General features: G+C 44.6%; 1 protein-coding gene across 2 annotated transcripts in view; it reads left to right on the top strand.

Moving 5' to 3' along the window:
* The window catches only part of Urb1 (URB1 ribosome biogenesis factor), a 69,451-nt gene that overhangs the window by 21,491 nt on the left and 30,138 nt on the right, over nt 1–17,822 (top strand). For both annotated transcript variants that reach the window (XM_005323536.5, XM_021725346.3), the window contains 11 exons: nt 2,002–2,175; nt 3,000–3,129; nt 3,728–3,844; nt 5,203–5,315; nt 7,215–7,334; nt 8,925–9,041; nt 12,178–12,316; nt 13,101–13,271; nt 14,227–14,420; nt 16,142–16,360; nt 16,979–17,158. In XM_005323536.5, coding sequence (XP_005323593.2) covers nt 2,002–2,175; nt 3,000–3,129; nt 3,728–3,844; nt 5,203–5,315; nt 7,215–7,334; nt 8,925–9,041; nt 12,178–12,316; nt 13,101–13,271; nt 14,227–14,420; nt 16,142–16,360; nt 16,979–17,158 — 1,674 coding nt within the window. The remainder of the gene's footprint in view (nt 1–2,001; nt 2,176–2,999; nt 3,130–3,727; nt 3,845–5,202; nt 5,316–7,214; nt 7,335–8,924; nt 9,042–12,177; nt 12,317–13,100; nt 13,272–14,226; nt 14,421–16,141; nt 16,361–16,978; nt 17,159–17,822) is intronic.

The following is a 17,822-nucleotide window of genomic DNA, read 5'->3' as shown; positions in this document are numbered from 1 at the left end:
GGATACTTCTTGCCTCTCTAGTCCTACCTAGGGTGGGAGAAATGTTAGAATCAGAAAGGGAAGCTCCTTTATTAAAATATTATCAGTTCAGAATTTTGAGCAGCATGGGGCTGAAAATTGCCAGCAAAGTTTTTCTTTTTTGATTCAGATGATTGGTGTTAAGATTTCATTGGAACATTTATTTTCAGGCATTTTTGAAGGACACATTAGTGGAAAAAAATAGGTACTTATATTTTACATTTTAATTTATTAAAGAGGTCCCCAGGTCCCATCAGGAGTCACATGCTGAAAGGGCTTGTATATGTTTCACCACAGCATCGTAGGTTTAGGTAAATGACTGTGAGTCATTGGCACAACTGGGTTCTGGGCCCTGCCAGTCTCTTTTAGGCCTAAGCGACTAAATTCTTCCTGGGGAGAGTAGGCATCTAGGGGGCACCTCTATCCTTTCAAGCAAGCTGGAATGTACGATGTCAGTAGGAACAGGGTCAGCTTTGTCACACAGACATGAGTTGGCCCAGTGATGATGACACGGTCACCATAAAGTGGTGTAGACAGTGCAATTGAATCTTTTGGTTTCCTCCAGGTTTGTGCTGAATTTGGGCGGTGGGTCAGGAACAGAGAGGACGCCCATGTGGGATGAGGCAGAAAGGTCTTTTGTTCTTTCCTCATAAGAAAATGAGGGCCTATCTAGCTTGTTCATATGTTTTGTGGGAAACATTAGTATTTCTCAAGGGGCTCACAGGAAAACGGAACTGAAAGGAATAGATCAGGTATGGCTCTTTTGAGGGCTGCATTTGTGCTCCCACCTGCTTCCTCCTGGCATTCTGAAAGATGAAAGGCTGGCCTCCCTCCCCTCCCTTACAGTGCTGTCTCAAGATCCTCTCAACGGAGTGATTCAGGGAGTGAGGGAGGGCACAGTCCTCTCCTGGCGGTGCCATCCTGTGCAGGCCCAGGGCCATTGAGCCCCAGTCTTGCCCATGTTCCCAGGTGTCCTTCCCAAGACACCCTTTGTCATATGAGTGGGATCCACTGGTATAAGTGGATCTGGGGACTACAATTATCAGTTGTTTTTGTTTTCTCCCTTACAGTGTTGCCTCAAAAATTGCTGAAGAGTTAGTTTATTTTAGAAACAGGAAACAAGAAGGACTTGTGAGAAGGGGCTTGGGCTTTGTTCCCAACCCTCTAGTGTCATGCGAGCCCTTGCTTGGGCCCTTCTTTTGAAGGAATTGTGGGGTTGCAGACAGTACTGGCTCAAGACATTCTGTGTGCCCACTTGGAATAAATCCACAGCGAGTGGCAATGCTGGGACACCAAGCCGTAGTGGTTGTTAGGCTCAAATTTAGTTAGGAGGTCATTTGTTCCTCCTCACTTCAGATCTTGAGTGTCCCACCCAGAGCTGCCTTACCAACAAATGTGGCATCACTAGGATCATGTGAGAATGCACAGTTCACTTGAGTTGGTCTGGGCCAGAGCCTGGGCCTCTGTAGCCCTTCTAAGAATGGCCCCCCATGATCTGACACCTTCCGTAGGTTAGTGCTGTCACACTGGAGCTACGCTTCCAGCACCTGAACCTCTGAGAGACACGCTACCTTCTGAATCACAGCATTTGCTCACTGAGTTTGGAGGTGGTTTTCCTTCATGAAGAATCTGACATGTTTTTCTGCCGTCTCTCCCTGATGTGGAATGCTTTTAATAGCAGTGGGTGGGTTCTGGTGAGATTTTGTGCTTTTAATGCAGATAATCTGTGTTGTCTGATTGGTTGTCAGAGAAAGCTTACTGAAAACAGACCACAGATACCATTAGTAACCACTTTCCTGGCAGCCGCAGAGGTTTGACCCAGAGGATATCTTGGGGGCACAAGGTCTCCAGGTCTCACAGTGTAGAGTTCATCCATCTCACATGGCTTTCCCTAGTGGTAACCCAGGAAGGGGCAAGAGCCAGCCAGCCTAGTGCTTAGAAATCTAGAGACATTTGTGGATTCAGTGCCTTTTTTCTTCCCAGTTGGACAGCACATCGGTGAGATACACAGCTTTATCCCTTGTTTCTGTCATTTTGAAAAGAGCATTAAAAACCATTGACCACTGCCTGAATAAAGAGTTATGGCAAGAATCAGGCGTGTACACAGCCGTGATGATGGGAGAGTTTGTGCTGCTCTTCAGAGAAGCCCTGAGCAAGGTAGGCACGGGCCCAGGTTTGGCCTTTCCCTACAGACTTCACCATTAGGTAGGGCAGGGTGAAGGGGCCGAGCTGGAAGTGCAGAGGGTGGGAGCCAAGTGACGTGTCCTTGAGCTAGCAGGCAGAATGTGGCATAGGTGCTGAGGATTAGCTGATAAAAGTGCCACGTGGGTTTCACAGTTAGCACAGTCCACAAGTGCTTGGACAAGGTAAGAATTCAGAAGATGCACTTGGTCTCCCACAGAACTGGTGGTGGAGTTCTGGTTCAGGTGGGACCTTGTATCTCATCAGAGGCCATTGTTGTGCCCCTTCCCTTGCCCAGTGGCCCACTGCTGCACACATCTGCTGAGTGTACTGTAACCCACATGAGAAGGGGCTAGGTGACTAGGGAAGCCCCCACCCTTGGCTGATTCTGCTAATAAGGAAGGCCAGACTCTTGTAAACTGGTCAGCTGCTCTGAGAGTAACCGGGTCGTTTGGGCCAAGTGCCCTGGAGCTGGTCCTCAGGAATCATCTCTTCAGGCCCACAGTCTAGCCTGCTGAATGAGTCTTCAGGGGCTTGTTCTCATTATTAGCTCTGTTGTTTTCACCAAAGCCTGTGTACAGTTCCAGAAATTACACCACAGAACAGAGCTTAAAAGAATGTGGGCCTGTTCTCACCCAGCCTCTCACCTTTTTCTTATGCACTAACACTCATGTACTAATATTCACACTCATGCACATGTGCCCCTCCCCCTCTGCATCTTGCTTCCTGTTAGTATACTCAGGTTCATTTATTTCTCTTCATTGTTTACTATGATGATTTATTGGCTTTTTCCTATTTAGATATTGCCAGACCTGAACACTATCGTGTGGGTCTGGCAGTCACTTAAAAAGCAAGAGACAAAACAGGATGATATGAAAGGGAAAAAAAGAGGTGACAGGACTCCAGCTGCCGATGTGACTCACCAGAGTGGTAAGGGCTTCTGGATGGGGGGAATCTCTTGTTTGCCCAGGAAAGAGCTGACAGTAGCCTGGGATGGCTCCTACCTAGAGGGGCCCCTCTGGTGGTGAATGTATCTTTTGTCCTTTTTTGGCTTAGGGCAAGTACTGACTCTCTGAAAACTTGAATTCTGTGTGTCATATGCTCTGGGCTTTCACTCGATAGGTGTGTGGATTAGGAGGTTCTTTTGCTCTGTAGATGGAGGTGGGCTACGTGGTCCCCCTCATATTAAAATATATTAACTTGACCTTGTTGACCAGGTAATGTACTTTGTCTCTCCTATCTAGATACTGTTGAATCCTTACAGAAGTCCTATAGGCATGGGCCCTGCTGTATATCTTCAGTGCTCAGATGAGGACACAAAAGCACAGAGAGAGCAGCCACCCTTTCAATAGTCTTAGCCTTTTTTTGTGTGTTGATGCCTTACATCTTGACATGGGGATATATCGGCAGCCTTAGTGTTCAGTATGCTATTGATCGCTATACAGTGTCACAGGTGGCTCAGCCACTTCCCAGTTGAAATCCAAGAACAAGGACATTTCTTAATCCAGCCTGTTTTCTTTTGGTGCAGACGATGCAGAAACCATTCTTTTGAAAGCCATTCTGCTCCAGGTCATATGCCTCTACCAGAAGGTGGTCCCCCACATGGTCATGCAGTACAACTTTGACTTCAGCAAGCTCCTGAAAGGTTTGTATTAGTGGTTGCAGAAAAGCTGCTGCTCTTTCCACCACGAGGCTGAAGTAGGCACTGATAAACGTGAGCAGAGTTTCAGACTGAGGATCAGGAAAGTTGGGGTGGTTTACCGGCATATTAAATATTAACTGAACACTTAGCTTAGGCAGTAAGTGTGAAGAGGGGAGAAACCAGCCAGCCTGAATCCACAGCCCAGATCAGGTGACATTAATTGTAATACTGACTTTCAAGGGAGCAGAGCATGCTGCAGAAAAGAAAGCCCCATGGAAGGGACATCCCACACCATTCATGCAGAGGCACTTGAAAGTAGTTACCTCGTATTTTTACCTCAATGAGTTGGGTTCAAAACATTTCTCATAAAAGTAACATTATGCTTGTTTGGTCATGGCTCCCTAATGGTCAGGTTTGCCTGATAAAGTTGACTTTGCTATTGGGCCTACAGAGGAAGACTTGCAAAAATACCATTCTTGGCATTTATATAAGCTATTGAAATAGTCCTTTTTAAGAGCTGTAATTAGCTTTTTAAATTATTTGAAGGTGAAATGTTTTCTTTGCTTTGAGAATATACTAGAATACTGGCATTTAGGACTTAGAAGTTGTATCCTTCCCAAGCAAAGGACAAACCCAAAGACGAGGCTAAAGGATAAGGCTCAGCGACCACAGTCCATTCTCTGTCCACAAAACACCTGCCCCATGGGCAGTAAGGCCTGCATCCCATGTAAGGAATAACATCAGGGAGGGGCCACACTTAGAGGCCATGATTCCAGGTATAGGCCAAGGTCAGCGTGGGCTGAGTGATGGGTAAGGGCTATTTTGGGCAAGGGAAATTTGAGCTTTTTATTGAAGAATTTGGATAGGCCTGGTAGCAAGGCATGTCAGGGGCAGCATTTCTCATATAACCTGTGTGAGGGAGCATAGGACATGGGGACAGACCCACATCCTTTTTTCTTTCTAGATATGGTGTTCCTCATCTGGTCCTTTTGGCCAGGGTAGCAGTTGCCAGGCACCCACACCTGAATGACTCTTTGTCTGTGTTTAATTCTAATTTGTTATATATGACAGCAGAATGCATTGCAATTCTTATCACACATATACAGCACAGTTTTTCATATCTCTGGTTGTACACAAAGTATATTCACACCATTCATGTCTTCATGCTTGTACTTAGGGTAATGATGTTCATCTTATTCTACCATCTTTTCTACCCCCATGCCCCCTCCCTTCCCTTCCCATCCCTTTGCCCTATCTAAAGTTTGTCTAATCCTCCCATGCTTTCCCTCCTAACCCCACTATGGCATTTGGATTTTTGGGATTGGCTTACTTCTTGTCTGCATTCTTCACTTCCATCACAGGCATCATCTCCGAGCAGGGCCTGAGAGAGGAGGTGCCACCCATCCTGCAGCACCACATGCTAAAGGTGGCCCTGGAGCTGCCTGCCAACAAGTTTCTGTGGTTGAAGGCACAGGTGGGAAGTAGAGATCTCCAGACTTGCTGGGCTTGTTAGCTTCTATCTCAGTGCTTGTTTTTCTTGTCATTTAAAAAAAAAAAGTAAATAAAATACATTCCTTCTCCTTTGTCTTCATGGGAATAGACACCAAGCCAAGTCAAGCAAAGGATTAAGGGAAGGTCAACAAACACTGCTTACAGCACTTTGTATCTCAGGAACATCTAGGAGCTTTTGTAGAGCATGATGTTGACTCATGGAGGGAAGTTCAGGATGCAGGAAGGAGGTGTTTTTCTGTGGATGTTCAGCTGGGTGCAGTGATACACACTAACTGTTTGGGAGGCTAAAACAGGAGGATCTGAGTCAAGGTCAGCCTGGACAAGTTAGTAAGACCCTGTCTCAAAATTTTAAAAGTAAAAAGATCTGGGGATATAGCTCAGTAGTAGAGCATCAACCCCCGTGTTTTTTTGTTACTCCTGTGCAGTGAGAGAAAACTGGCCAGCCAGACTAAGCATTGTCTAAGCATTGCTTCTTAGTAGCTCACATTTTTTTAATGACTTAGATCTTATGTTAAATTTTTGTAGGAACTAATACCATGGAAAGGCATGTTTGACTTTATACAAGGGGTATTTCCAGAAGGATCTAAGAATGCTGTGTTGCTGGGGTACATGTATGCCCCCCTGCAGTCATCTTGCTAAGGTTCCCTTCATCACAGTTGAAGCCCACTCTTCCTGAGAACTTCCCATGTGCTAGGCTGTGTGCAAATGCTTTGTAGGGCTGCTCTGTTCCCACCACCTAGAGACAAGGTGCTGGGGCAATAAGCACAAGTTCAAGGTCCCAGCTGTGAGTTGGGGTCCAGGAGGGGCCCAGGCATACCTCTCAGAATCCTTCTGTCAGCTTCCTACTGAGCTGTGAGGCACTGGACCCCACCCCAGAGAGGCACTAAGTGGGAAGTATCGTTGACTGTTTTTCACTCTTGCTGAACTAGGCTAATGGTCTTGATGATTTAGTTGGAGACTGACCAGAGGCCTCTTGCTGTGGCAGAACTGGTTTAAAGACATTAATTTGTATACTGTGCTCCACCTTATGCTTGTAAGATGCATCTGCTGACGTAGTCTGCTAGGCTGAGACCCCAGCACTTTACATGTTTAGTGTCATCCTCATTGCCAAGGGCTATGGGGAGTTTTGCAGACTCGACAGAATATGAGCTGGGGATTTGGAGCTCCATGCACTTCTTTTTGGTCCTCGTTATTTTTATGATATATAATTATATATATAGGCATGTGTTCTAAACCCAAAAGCCTTTTAGGAGCATAAGTTGCATATAAGTAGTCAATTATATTTGCACAAGCAGTCTGATAAAGTAAACCCATTGCACCCTTAGACAGGGTCAGATGGCCTCAGTTCCCTCCTCACCACCCACCAAGTATACGGTGTCTACTCCAGGGCTCCCTAAGCTTGGTTCCCAGGAAACAGCTAGTTACCTTCTGGTGCTTTAGTTCCCACATCTGTAAGATAGGGTAGCAGCTATTCCACCACCCCAGGAGAAAGGGGTTGAGTTCAGTGTACGTTAAGAGCCTAGAACTTTGCCAGCACGTGGAGAGGGCTGCCTGTGCTTACTGTTTGACTTGCTGTTATAAGGGTGCTGTTGGGGGGTTTTGAAAAAGTTGTGGTTCCTTATATGTAGAATAACTGTACTTTTGCTGAATGATAGTTAAAATGAGATGAGGTGCAGGATCTGGCAGTATACTGGACATGTAGTTACCTGTTTCCTCAGCAAGTAATGGTCCTTGTTATTTTTATGATATATAATTATATACTAAAATTTAATGTATGTGTATATTTGTGTGTGTGCATATATATATATCTATATATATATATAAAATTACACATTTTGAAAATATATTATTCAATCTCTAGGAAGGCCCAGATATAGAAATTATTGGAGGAGAACGATCAGTGTTTTACTTATTGATGAAAATGTTTGTGACCAGTAGCCATTTACAGCTCAAGTCATTGACCAAACTTCTGATCATAAAGGTGAGCATCTTCTGCCAGGTTTTAATTCTGGAAAGCATTTGTATAGGTCTTCCTTATAGTAAGTGCTTAGTGAGCAATTGTTGAATTCAGGAACTGTATGGGAACTGTTGTAAAGTTTACAGCAGAGGGTTTTAGGGTAGTTGTAATTTTGTGTGTCTTAGCTGCATTCTTGAGAAGCAGCATGGTGACGGGATAAAACATGGGCTTTGAAGTGTGATTCCTGGATTTGAATTCTGGTTTGGTTCTATATCTTCCTGGGTTGCCTGGATAAACTAGTTAACTTCTCTGAATTGTTTTCCCATGGTGAATGGAGACAGTAAAACCGTAGGGTGTTAGAAAAGATTAAATGTAATAAATTAGTAGCCTAGCACATTGTAGACTCAGTAAATACCATATGTACTCTAGGGAACCATTTAATAGTCAATGCTTGCTCTCTCATCTCTGGACTCTGCCTTCTGTGAAGCTTTCAACCTTTTTGATCTTGTCTGTTAAGCACAGGTGTCACCAAAGTCAGTGGGAGAGAATGAGGGCTTTGTTTACTTCTCTTTTTCATATGTGGTTCTCACTTTTCCACAATTGCCTCAGGTCTTACTATAGTATAGCAAGTATAAATAAGTATAAACAAATTTATTCTAATTTGTTATATATGACGGCAGAATGCAATTCATTTCATATTATATACTATACTTGCTATAGTATAGCAGGGAATCTATTGCCTCATTTTTGTTCTGCAAAAAATATCTTGAGGGGTGCTACAAAAACCACATTCACTGTTTTTAGGGTACAGAGATGTGACCTTTCACTTTATTTGAAGGGTTGATGATCTCACTTTACTTTCTCCATCTCACCTGAGCTTACTGAAGACCATGGCTGAGTCTTTGCTCCTGCAGGTTGCCCTTTCCATTCAGGTAGTGCAGGTATGAACTCAAGGGCAGATACATTTTATCATCACGAGTGGCAGATGAGTGGAATTGATACACTGCAGGGTTTGGGGTGCACGCCCTTCGTTACAGGGCTCTGTGCTATATGGCTGTTTAATTCCTCAAGTCTCTGTCATCAGATCATTAGGGGTGTCATTTATTCAGCCCCATAGATTCAGATCCTGCCTGGTACCAGATTCTGTTCTGGTGGTGGTGCTTCTTGCTCAGGTCTGGGTCTTGAGGTACCACATTGAAATGCTATGGTGTGCCTGACTGTGTCCTTGGGGGTTTCCTATAGGCCAAAGGTTGAGTTGCTATGAGGGGTCAGGTATTCCACGTTTACCTAGGTCTTTGTGAAAATCCAGGTGGAATGCCAGCCCCTAAGTGGCAATTGACTCTTTCCCCTTACAAATTCAGGAAATGGGGGAAAGTACTAAGCAGCAGTGAGAGGGGAATCGCATTGTCTTGGATAGACCATGGAATGATTCCTTTTCTTAGGTTCCTTCCATAATGGGGATTATTTGGAAGCAACAACTTTTAAACTGAACTTTTAGATAATACATTCATGCTCCCTGGTTTCCACTTAATGCTGGGGAAGCATGAAGCTACCATGGCTCCCATGGAAAGTGGATTCTGTTCTGACCCATGCTGTGGCATTACTTGCTCACAGATCCTGCGGGACACAGGCGTGTTCGAGCACACATGGAAGGAGCTGGAGCTCTGGCTGGAGCACCTGGATAGCACTGCAGAGGAGAGCAAGGAAACTGTGATTCAGTTTCTGGAACGGGTAAGCCCAGATCCTTACAAGGAGGGACGTTCTGGAGTATGTGTGGCTTTCTCTCGGCACCCTCAGAGATTGTGATGGGCCAGCACCAGAAGGGTCCTTATCTCAGCTGGCTTCTTTTTTTAATTATCATTATAAAATTATTTATTCTAATTTGTTATATATGATGGCAGAATGCAATTCATTTCATATTACACATATAGAGCACAATTTTCAAGTCAATGGTTGTAACACAAAGTATTTTCACACCATTCATGTCTTCATCCATGCACTTAGGGTAATGATGTCTAACTCATATCACCGTCTTTCCTACACCCATGCCCCTCCCTTCCCCTCCTTCCCCTTTGCTCTACCTAAAGTTTCTTCATTCCTCCCATGTTCCTTCCCTTCACGATTATGAGTCAGCATCCTCATATCAAAGAAAACACTTGGCCTTTGGTTTTTTAGGATTGGCTTACTTCATTTAGCATTATATTCTCCAATTTCATCCATTTACCTGCAAATGCCATGATTTATTCTCTTTTAATGCTGAGTAATATTCAATTGTGTATATATACCAAAGTTTTCCTATCCATTCATCTACTGAAGGGCATCTGGGTTGGTTTCACAATTTAGCTATTGTGAATTATACTGCTATAAACATTGATGTGGCTGCGTTACTATAGTATGCTATTTTTAAGTCCTTTGGGTATAAACCAAGGAGTGGGATAGCTGGGTCAAATGGTAGTTCCATTCCAAGTTTTCCAATGAATCTCTGTACTGCTTTCCATATTGGCTGCACCAATTTGTAGTCCCACCAGCAATATATGAGTGTGCCTTTTCTCCCACATCCTCACCAATACTTATTGTTGTTTGTATGCTTGATAGCTACCATTCTGATTGGAGTGAGACGAAATCTTAGTTTTGATTTTCATTTCTCTTAATTGCTAGTGATGATGAACATTTTTTCATATATTGTTTGATTGATTGTATATCCTTTTCTGAGAAGTGTCTGTCAGTTCCTTGTCCCATTTATTGATTGGGTCATTTGTTTTTTAGTGTTAAGGTTTTTGAGTGCTTTATATATCTTAGAGATTAGTGCTCTGATGTGCTTGTGGTAAAGATTTGCTCCCATTCTATAGACTCTCTATTCACCTCACTAATTGTTTGTTTTGATGAGAAGAAGCTTTTTAGTTTGAATCCATCCCATTTATTGATTCTTGGTTTTAATTCTTGGACTATAGGAGTCTTATTTGGAAGTTGGGGCCTAATCCGACATGATGGAGATTTGGGCCTACTTTTTCTTCTATTAGGCACAAGGTCTCTGGTTTAATTCCTAGGTCCTTGATCCACTTTGAGTTGAGTTTTGTGCATGGTGAGAGATAGAGGTTTTAATTTGATTTGGTTACATGTGGGTTTCCAGTTTTCCTAGCACCATTTGTTGAAGAGGCTATCTTTTCTCTAATATACATTTTTGACACCTTTGTCTAATATGAGATAACTATAATTAAGTGGGTTTGTCCCTGTGTCCTCTATCCTGTGCCATTGGTCTACAGGTCTATTTTGGTGCCAGTACCATGCTGTTTTTAATACTGTTGCTCTGCAGTATAGTTTAACATCTGGAATAGTAATGCCACCAACTTTATTCTTCTTTCTAAGGATTGCTTTGGCTATTCTGGGTCTCTTTTTTTTTTTTTTTAAGATGTTGGTCAGTTAAGATTATTATTATTTTATTTTATTTTTTTAAGAGAGAGAGAGAGAATTTATTTATTTCAGGTTTTTTTTTTCCAGCGGACACAACATCTCTGTTTGTACGTGGTGCTGAGGATCGAACCCGGGCCGCATGCATGCCAGGCGAGCATGCTACCGCTTGAGCCACATCCCCAGCTACTTTATTGAATTAATTTACTAGTTCTAGAAGATTTCTCGTAGAATTTTTTGGGTCTTCTAAGTATTGAGTCATATTGTCGGCGAATAGTGATAATTTGAGTTCTTCTTTTTCCTATCCATATCCCTTTAATTTCTTTTATCTAATTGCTCTGGCTAGAGTTTCAAGAACTATGTTAGAGAGAAGTAGTGAAAGAGGGCATCCCTGTCTTGTTCCAGTTTTTAGAGGGAATGCTTTCAGTTTTTCTCCATTTAGAATGATGTTGGCCTGGGGCTTAGCATAGATAGCTTTTACAATGTTGAGATATATTCCTGTTATCCCTAGTTTTTCTAGTGTTTTGAACATGAAAAGGGTGCTATATTTTGTCAAAATTTTTCTCTTCATCTGTTGAGCTGATCAAATGATTTTTATCTTTGAGTCTGTTGATGTGATGAATTACATTTATTGGTTTCCGGATGTTGAACTAACCTTGCATCCTCGAGATGAACCCCACTTGATCGTGATGCATTATCTTTTTAATACGTTTTTGTATTTGGTTTGCCAGAATTTTATTGAGAATTTTTGTATCTATATTCATTAGAGATATTAGCCTGAAGTTTTCTTTCTTTGATGTGTCTTTGACTGGTTTTGGAACAGGGTCATATTGGCCTTATAGAACGTGTTTGGAAGTGTTCCCTCTTTTTCTATTTCATGAAATAGTTTGAGGAGTATTGGTGTTAGTTTCAGCTGGCTTCTTAATTCTGCTGATACCTCAGAATCCACTCAGTTGTAGGATCTATGAAAAAGGAGTAAGTCACTGCTTGCTGTTTCATTTCCTTTCAGGAGTTTTTGCACAGGGGAATAGGAATAGACTAAATGCAGTATTAGAGGATCAGTATACAAAACAGAGGTTTGTTTTGTTTTGTTTTAAATCTAATAAAAAGTTAAAGGGCTGGGGATGTGGCTCAAGCGGTAGCGCGCTCGACTGGCATGCGTGCGGCCCGGGTTCAATCCTCAGCACCACATACCAACAAAGATGTTGTGTCCGCCGAGAACTAAAAAAAAAATAAATAAAATAAATATTAAAATTCTCTCTCTCTCTCTCTCTCTCTCTCTCTCCCACTCTTCTTTAAAAAAAAAAAAGTTAAAAAAAGCAAGAACTTTACAATAAAACTACTCACTAAGTACTGTTAACATTTTTAGTTCTTGATTTTTGACCATTGGCTTTTGGCCTTTTTTTCCCCAAAACTCAAGACTATCTAAATGTTTTCCATTTGGCTTTTTACTGCCCAGATTTTACTGACATTGGTGGCAAATCCTTATTCATACACAGACAAAGCATCTGACTTTGTCCAGGAGGCCAGTACACTGCAGGCCACCATGACGAAGCAAGATGCCGACGATGCCAGCATTCCTGTGTCCCACATTGATGGTAGGTACTGAGGTAACCCTCCCTCTGTGCTGTGCAGCTTGTGTTCTGAAGATCAAGCCACAGTGGTATATTAGCCACAGAGAATGGGGCTGCACTAACGCCTCAGGCAAAGTGCTGATGACCCGTTTCTTGGTGTCAAAAATCTGCCTGTTCCAGAAGTTTGATGCATTTGTTTATGTAATGAGCAGTATGTGCAGAGGTTACATGCTGGATTGTTTACTCTGTGCCAGGTGCTTTTGCAAGCTTTTTACAAATCTTAATCATGTAAAGCTCATAAATAACTTTTGGGCAAGACCACACTGTTGATCTTAATCCAGGTAAACCTTAACTAAAGGAAGGTATTATGGTCCTGGTCCTCATAATATGTAGATGAAGCAGCTGAGGTACCTAGAGAGTTTAGAAACTTGTTCAAGCTCATGCAATTACAATGGAGTAAAGTCAGGATTTCAACCCAGACTCTCTGGCTCTGGTCTGTGCTTTAATCCTCAGACTCTTGCATCTCAAATTTGGCTAGTTTTCCAGTTTAAAATCCCTGGGTTTCTTGTGATATTTGAGAATATTTCAATCTGTTCTCAACTTGGCTGAATATTCTGCATTTTGTCAGAGATTATAAAGACTTCTTAGGCAGTGTCTTTGTTTAGAATCTGACTATATTAAGTGTTTTCCCCCAAGAGAAGTTGAGATTTGTTTCTCCTCATATTTCTCCCTCCCTGTTGTACTGTTTGCCTGGGGTCTTCTGGTGGCTCTTCTCAATTGGACTCCCTTCTCCTCTCTTCTGTCTCAGATGTGCTAGACATGGTGGACGTCCTGGTGGAGGGCAATGAAGGCTTGGATGAGGAAGTTGGATTCTCATTAAATGAAGACATGATCCTGCTCACATTCCCATTCAGTGCTGTGGTCCCTGCAGCCCTGGAAGCCAGGAATAAGTTGCTCCTTGGGACAGAAAATGAAGCAGGTACCTCTACCTGTGTAAAGTCAGCTATTCTGGTGGCATTGGGCCAGCTGGGTCTTGAGGAATAGGATTGCAGAGGCTCTAGAAACAGTCACTAAGAACCCCAGGCAGCAAGAGTTCAAACCCACCAGACTAATAACTGCTTGCCTGCCTGGCAAAGCTCAGAGTGCAGCATATAGGTCCTGAGGCAAGTGCTGAGACTGCCCTTGACTTGTGGTCTTCCTGCCTCCACCCTGAGTTGCTGGGACTCAGTCATGTGCCACTGTGCCTAGGTTACTATTTTTGATATCCCGATGATGAGGATGAGTCCTTCATACTTGCTGGGTTTTCCAGGCAACTCAGACCCAAGGAAGCATCCACAGGTCGCATTGGTGTAATTAGACAGGACAGTCCAGGCTTTGCTACCGTAATAGGTCAGACCCTACAGTCAGGGGTCTAATGTCATAATTTAGTACAGGCTGTTCCAGTGGTTGTCTTACAGTAGTTGATTCAGGAATCCAGGTTGCTCTTGATTTAGAGCTGTGCCCTCTCAACGTGTGGCTTTGAGGATCACTGGAAAGGGGAGAGAGTGGACAATTAAGCAAGAGATGTTGTGGCCTGGAAGGGACAAAGCCTTCCAGCCCCATTCTACCCACAAGAGGGGCTCATGTGCGGAGGCAGAGGGAAGGGCCTAGTGAACCATAGAAAGTCCTAGGTCCAGGTGGCTTTGGACTTGCTTCTTAAATGCCGCTTCCCTGCCTCAGGACCTGAGATCTGACCATGAACTGTCTGTTTAATAAAGTAGAGCTTACAACAGTCTGTGCTGTAACACCTACCTCCCCATGTGGGCATGTGACTCCTAATAGAATTGCTTGAATTTTTCTGGGTCTTGCATAGTTGTGGAAGAAGGTAGTCTTGGTGCCCCTTAGGAAGGCACTTGTGGCAGGCCTTTTCCCACATGCATCTTGCTCCTTTGCAGGGGAAAGCATCGTTACGTATCTGACAGCAGTGCTGACCGACCTCCTCCACACCCAGAGGGACCCCCTGGCTCTGTGTCTTCTCCTCCAGGCTTATGACAAGTTTGAGCCTCCAGGCCCACCTTGCTGCCCTCAGCTCTCCAGGTTTAGCAGATACTACAGCCTTTGGATCCCAGAGCAGGCCCGAGAGCCCTGGGTGAGCTATGTCTGTGATCGCTGCTCCTGCAAAGGGTTTTTTCCTATGAGCCATAGCTGCCTGTGCCACTGCTGTACAGCTTGCAGGGACAAGTTGCTAACCTTCAAGTTTCCCCTATGTAAGAGAGGAAGCTAAGTGGTGACACTGCTGGTCAGCTGATATGACTGAAACACAGAGGACTCAGTGTCCAGCAAGATTACATTTCCCACTGGTTCCATAGTGATGACAGTTGGCTTATCACTGTTTCAGCTTAGGGACAGTAGGTTGTCTTTCTTTTTTTGTTTACTGACTGGTATGTGACTTGTTGTCACTGTCTTCTGTGAACCTTAGCATTCTCCTAGATTTCCCATGCTCACTGGCAGACCTGATCATTCAAGGTCCCCAAGGGTTTCATTCTGCTAAACTGGGATTGTTTTTTTGTTTTTTTGTTTTTCTTTTGGGTGGAGGCTATGTTCTATGTTATGGGATTCTGGCTTCAGGGCAGAGTATTTATAAAAACTGTGTGGAGCCAGAGTTAGCTTTGCTGTATGCATTTTTTGTGTTTTCGTTAAATTTCACTGTAGCTGAGAAAGCAGACAGGTTAGGGCCCTTTTTTTCTGAACAGTAGCCACACTGATTGCATGTTTTCTGTTTATTAGTGCATTCCCAGCCCCATACTAAGCACACTGTGTGTATTTTAAGCCCTTTAATCCTAACAACAACTCTTGAGAAGTAGGTCAAGACTACTACCACCCTTTATATACATGGGGAAACTGAGGCAGAATGAGTCCACAACCAGCCAAGGTTAGAGTCAGGATTTGGTCCCAGCATTCTGGCTCTAGAGCCCATGTTGGTAACAGCTGCTGCCACCTTGCTCTGCACAGAGGCCAAGCTTCTGGCCAGGTGGTTGGTTGCTAGTGTGGAGCTGCTGGATGCTCTGTGCTGCCTCTTCTGGACACTCCGTGTTGGCGTCCCTGCTCAGTTGTGTATGTACAGCAGAGGCTCCCACTTTTAGGGTGCATTGGAATTCCCTGTGGCTTGTTCAGATTTGGCTGGCACACACAGCATGACCCAGCATGTCCCAGGTGGAGCCTGAAAATCAGTGCTTCTCAGCCTATCCCGGTGGTACTGCTGTGCTGATCTGGGAACCCCACTTTGAAAACCTCTGAGTTTGGGGGGCATGTGTGACATTGGGTTTATTATCCTGAGGAAGTTAAGTGTTTGGAGTCATGCTAACATAAGTTATGTGGAGTAAATAAAGAGGGCAGTAGGCAGTTTTGTCAGAAGAAATGAACAGCTTCTGTTTGAGACAGGTTGGCTCCAGAAATTTCCCTTCATTCTGTTTGTTGTTTTCCTGTCCTTCTGACAAAATACGGGTCCCTGGGCTCATGGGAGACAAGTAGCTCCAAGGGCCCCTCAACAGGCTGGGCTTTTCTGTTTCCGGGGATCATCTATCCTATAGTTAAAGCCTTGTCTGTGTGGCACAGGGCTCTGCTCTGCAGGGTCTTTGTGCCTTCCTCTAGATGCCATATGCTCTGTCAGCAGAAACACACTCTAGGAAAATATGTGGGGCTGGTAGTGTTGGAATTAAGTCTACTAAAATGCCACACAGTTTTCAGTCTTTAGCATGATTTTCATGAGGTGTCCTTTGTTACGTGGGTCACCTTGAGTTCATCACCTGTACGCACTGCATTGTGTCATGGTAATTTGTCTTTTATGCTGTCTCTTGCTGTCTCCCTCAGCTCCTACAGGCATTAAGCAGCCCTGTACCCCACACACCTCCAGAGGCCTCCTGCTTCTCTGCCCTGCTGCAGACGGCCTATGAGAGCCAGACACTTTTGGAAGAGTGCATCCAGGCACAGCTGCAGGCCGCCATCCCACACCTTGCCCAGCACCAAGTCCTGCGCTCAGCCAAGCAGGTGCTGCTCTGCCTCAGGACCACTGTGGAGAATTTTGGCCAGGTTAGTGTTGTCTTCCAGCCCTCATGTTCCCAGCGCTCTACCTGCAGGGAATGTGGCCTTGGAGCTAGTCCCCACCACAGGACAGGATTTCTAATGTTCTGGGGCCACAGAGCAAGCCTGTGACTCAGGAATCTGGACACCCAGCTGTGTCTCCCCCATGCTGGCCACTCCTTCCTGGAGCAGGCGTGCAGAGGCAGCAGCATGTCTCTTGGCAGCAGATGCGGCCACAGTTTGGCATGGGGTGGCCCTGCCCCTCTTAGAGTCGACTGGGTCAGCAGCGTGGCAGGCCCCCTCCTTTCCTGAGTTGATTAATCCAGTAGCTGACCTTCGAGCTTTTCCCTGTTGTGGTATATAGTGTTCCAGGTTAGGTTGAGGTTGTCTCATCCCCCTTAACCAAACTAATCCTTTGTGTTTCACCCACGTCAGGAAGACAGGTCTCTCATTTGAGAGAGGACTCAGGGTGGTTGTTCACAAACACTGTGGGTAAAAGGCCTTGGCATCTCAGCCTGCTCCCTTGAGTCTTCTTTTCTTTCCTGATTACCCAGGGACCTGGAAGTCACTGCTGGGTCACCAGGAGCCCTCCTTTCTCTGAGACTCATGTCGTTCTCACCCTCACAGCTGGGCAGAAGTGCGGGCCCCCCCCTCCTACAGCTCTTCCTGGACCTCCTGAGGCTCTTGGTTATTCACTGTGAACAGTTGGATGCCCAGAACCGACAGAAGTGTGAGGCCGCCCAGGCCGAGTCTGACCTTTTTCTGGACATGGAGTCTGTGGCCTCACTGGAGTTGGCTGATGACCAGGTACTACCACCTCTTTCATAGGCAGCCTGTTAGCCTTTTCCCTAAGGTCACAGAGAGGGAAAGATAGTGGCTTTCTGTGTGTGTGCTTCTGATTACATATATGTGTTTACTAAAGAACAGTAGTGAAATGCAGAAAACTGTAGCAGAGATGTTGACCTCATAACCCCCACCCAGGAGGGGTTTCCAGTTAGTCCTCTGCACAGTCACCTCCTCCCTCTGCAAGCACCCCCTCACATCACATGCTGTGAGCCTCTTGGGAACTGTGCTGACCAGAATGGGCAGTGGGAGCCCTTTTGTGAGCACAGGAAGTACAGTGCCCTGAGAAGCAGCCTGTGTCTCCTGTCTTTAGTCTTGTGCAGCAGGCTGTTGAGGTGGGTCAGGTATGTGTTCTACAGTGTGCCATGTAGCTGTTCTGCTGGGCTGCAAAGGCAAGCAAGTTCCTTATTCATAGTCTTGTTGAGACAGCTTTTTTATTTTGATCTTTATCTTGACGTCTGAGAGATGTGTCTTCCCTGTTTCCAACTGGTAAAGCTCTGTTGGGAAGGTGGTAGGCTCCTCCCTTAAGAAAAATGAGGTAAGAAAATGCATTCCTGTCCCTGTGGACTACGGGAATTCCTGGCCAGAAGTCAGGTTCAGCAGGGTTCCACAGGACAGCTGAACCAAG

This window comes from Ictidomys tridecemlineatus, chromosome 3, assembly GCF_052094955.1.
Source record: "Ictidomys tridecemlineatus isolate mIctTri1 chromosome 3, mIctTri1.hap1, whole genome shotgun sequence".
NCBI classification, from domain to species: domain Eukaryota; kingdom Metazoa; phylum Chordata; class Mammalia; order Rodentia; family Sciuridae; genus Ictidomys; species Ictidomys tridecemlineatus.
This window is presented reverse-complemented; position numbering and strand designations above follow the sequence as displayed.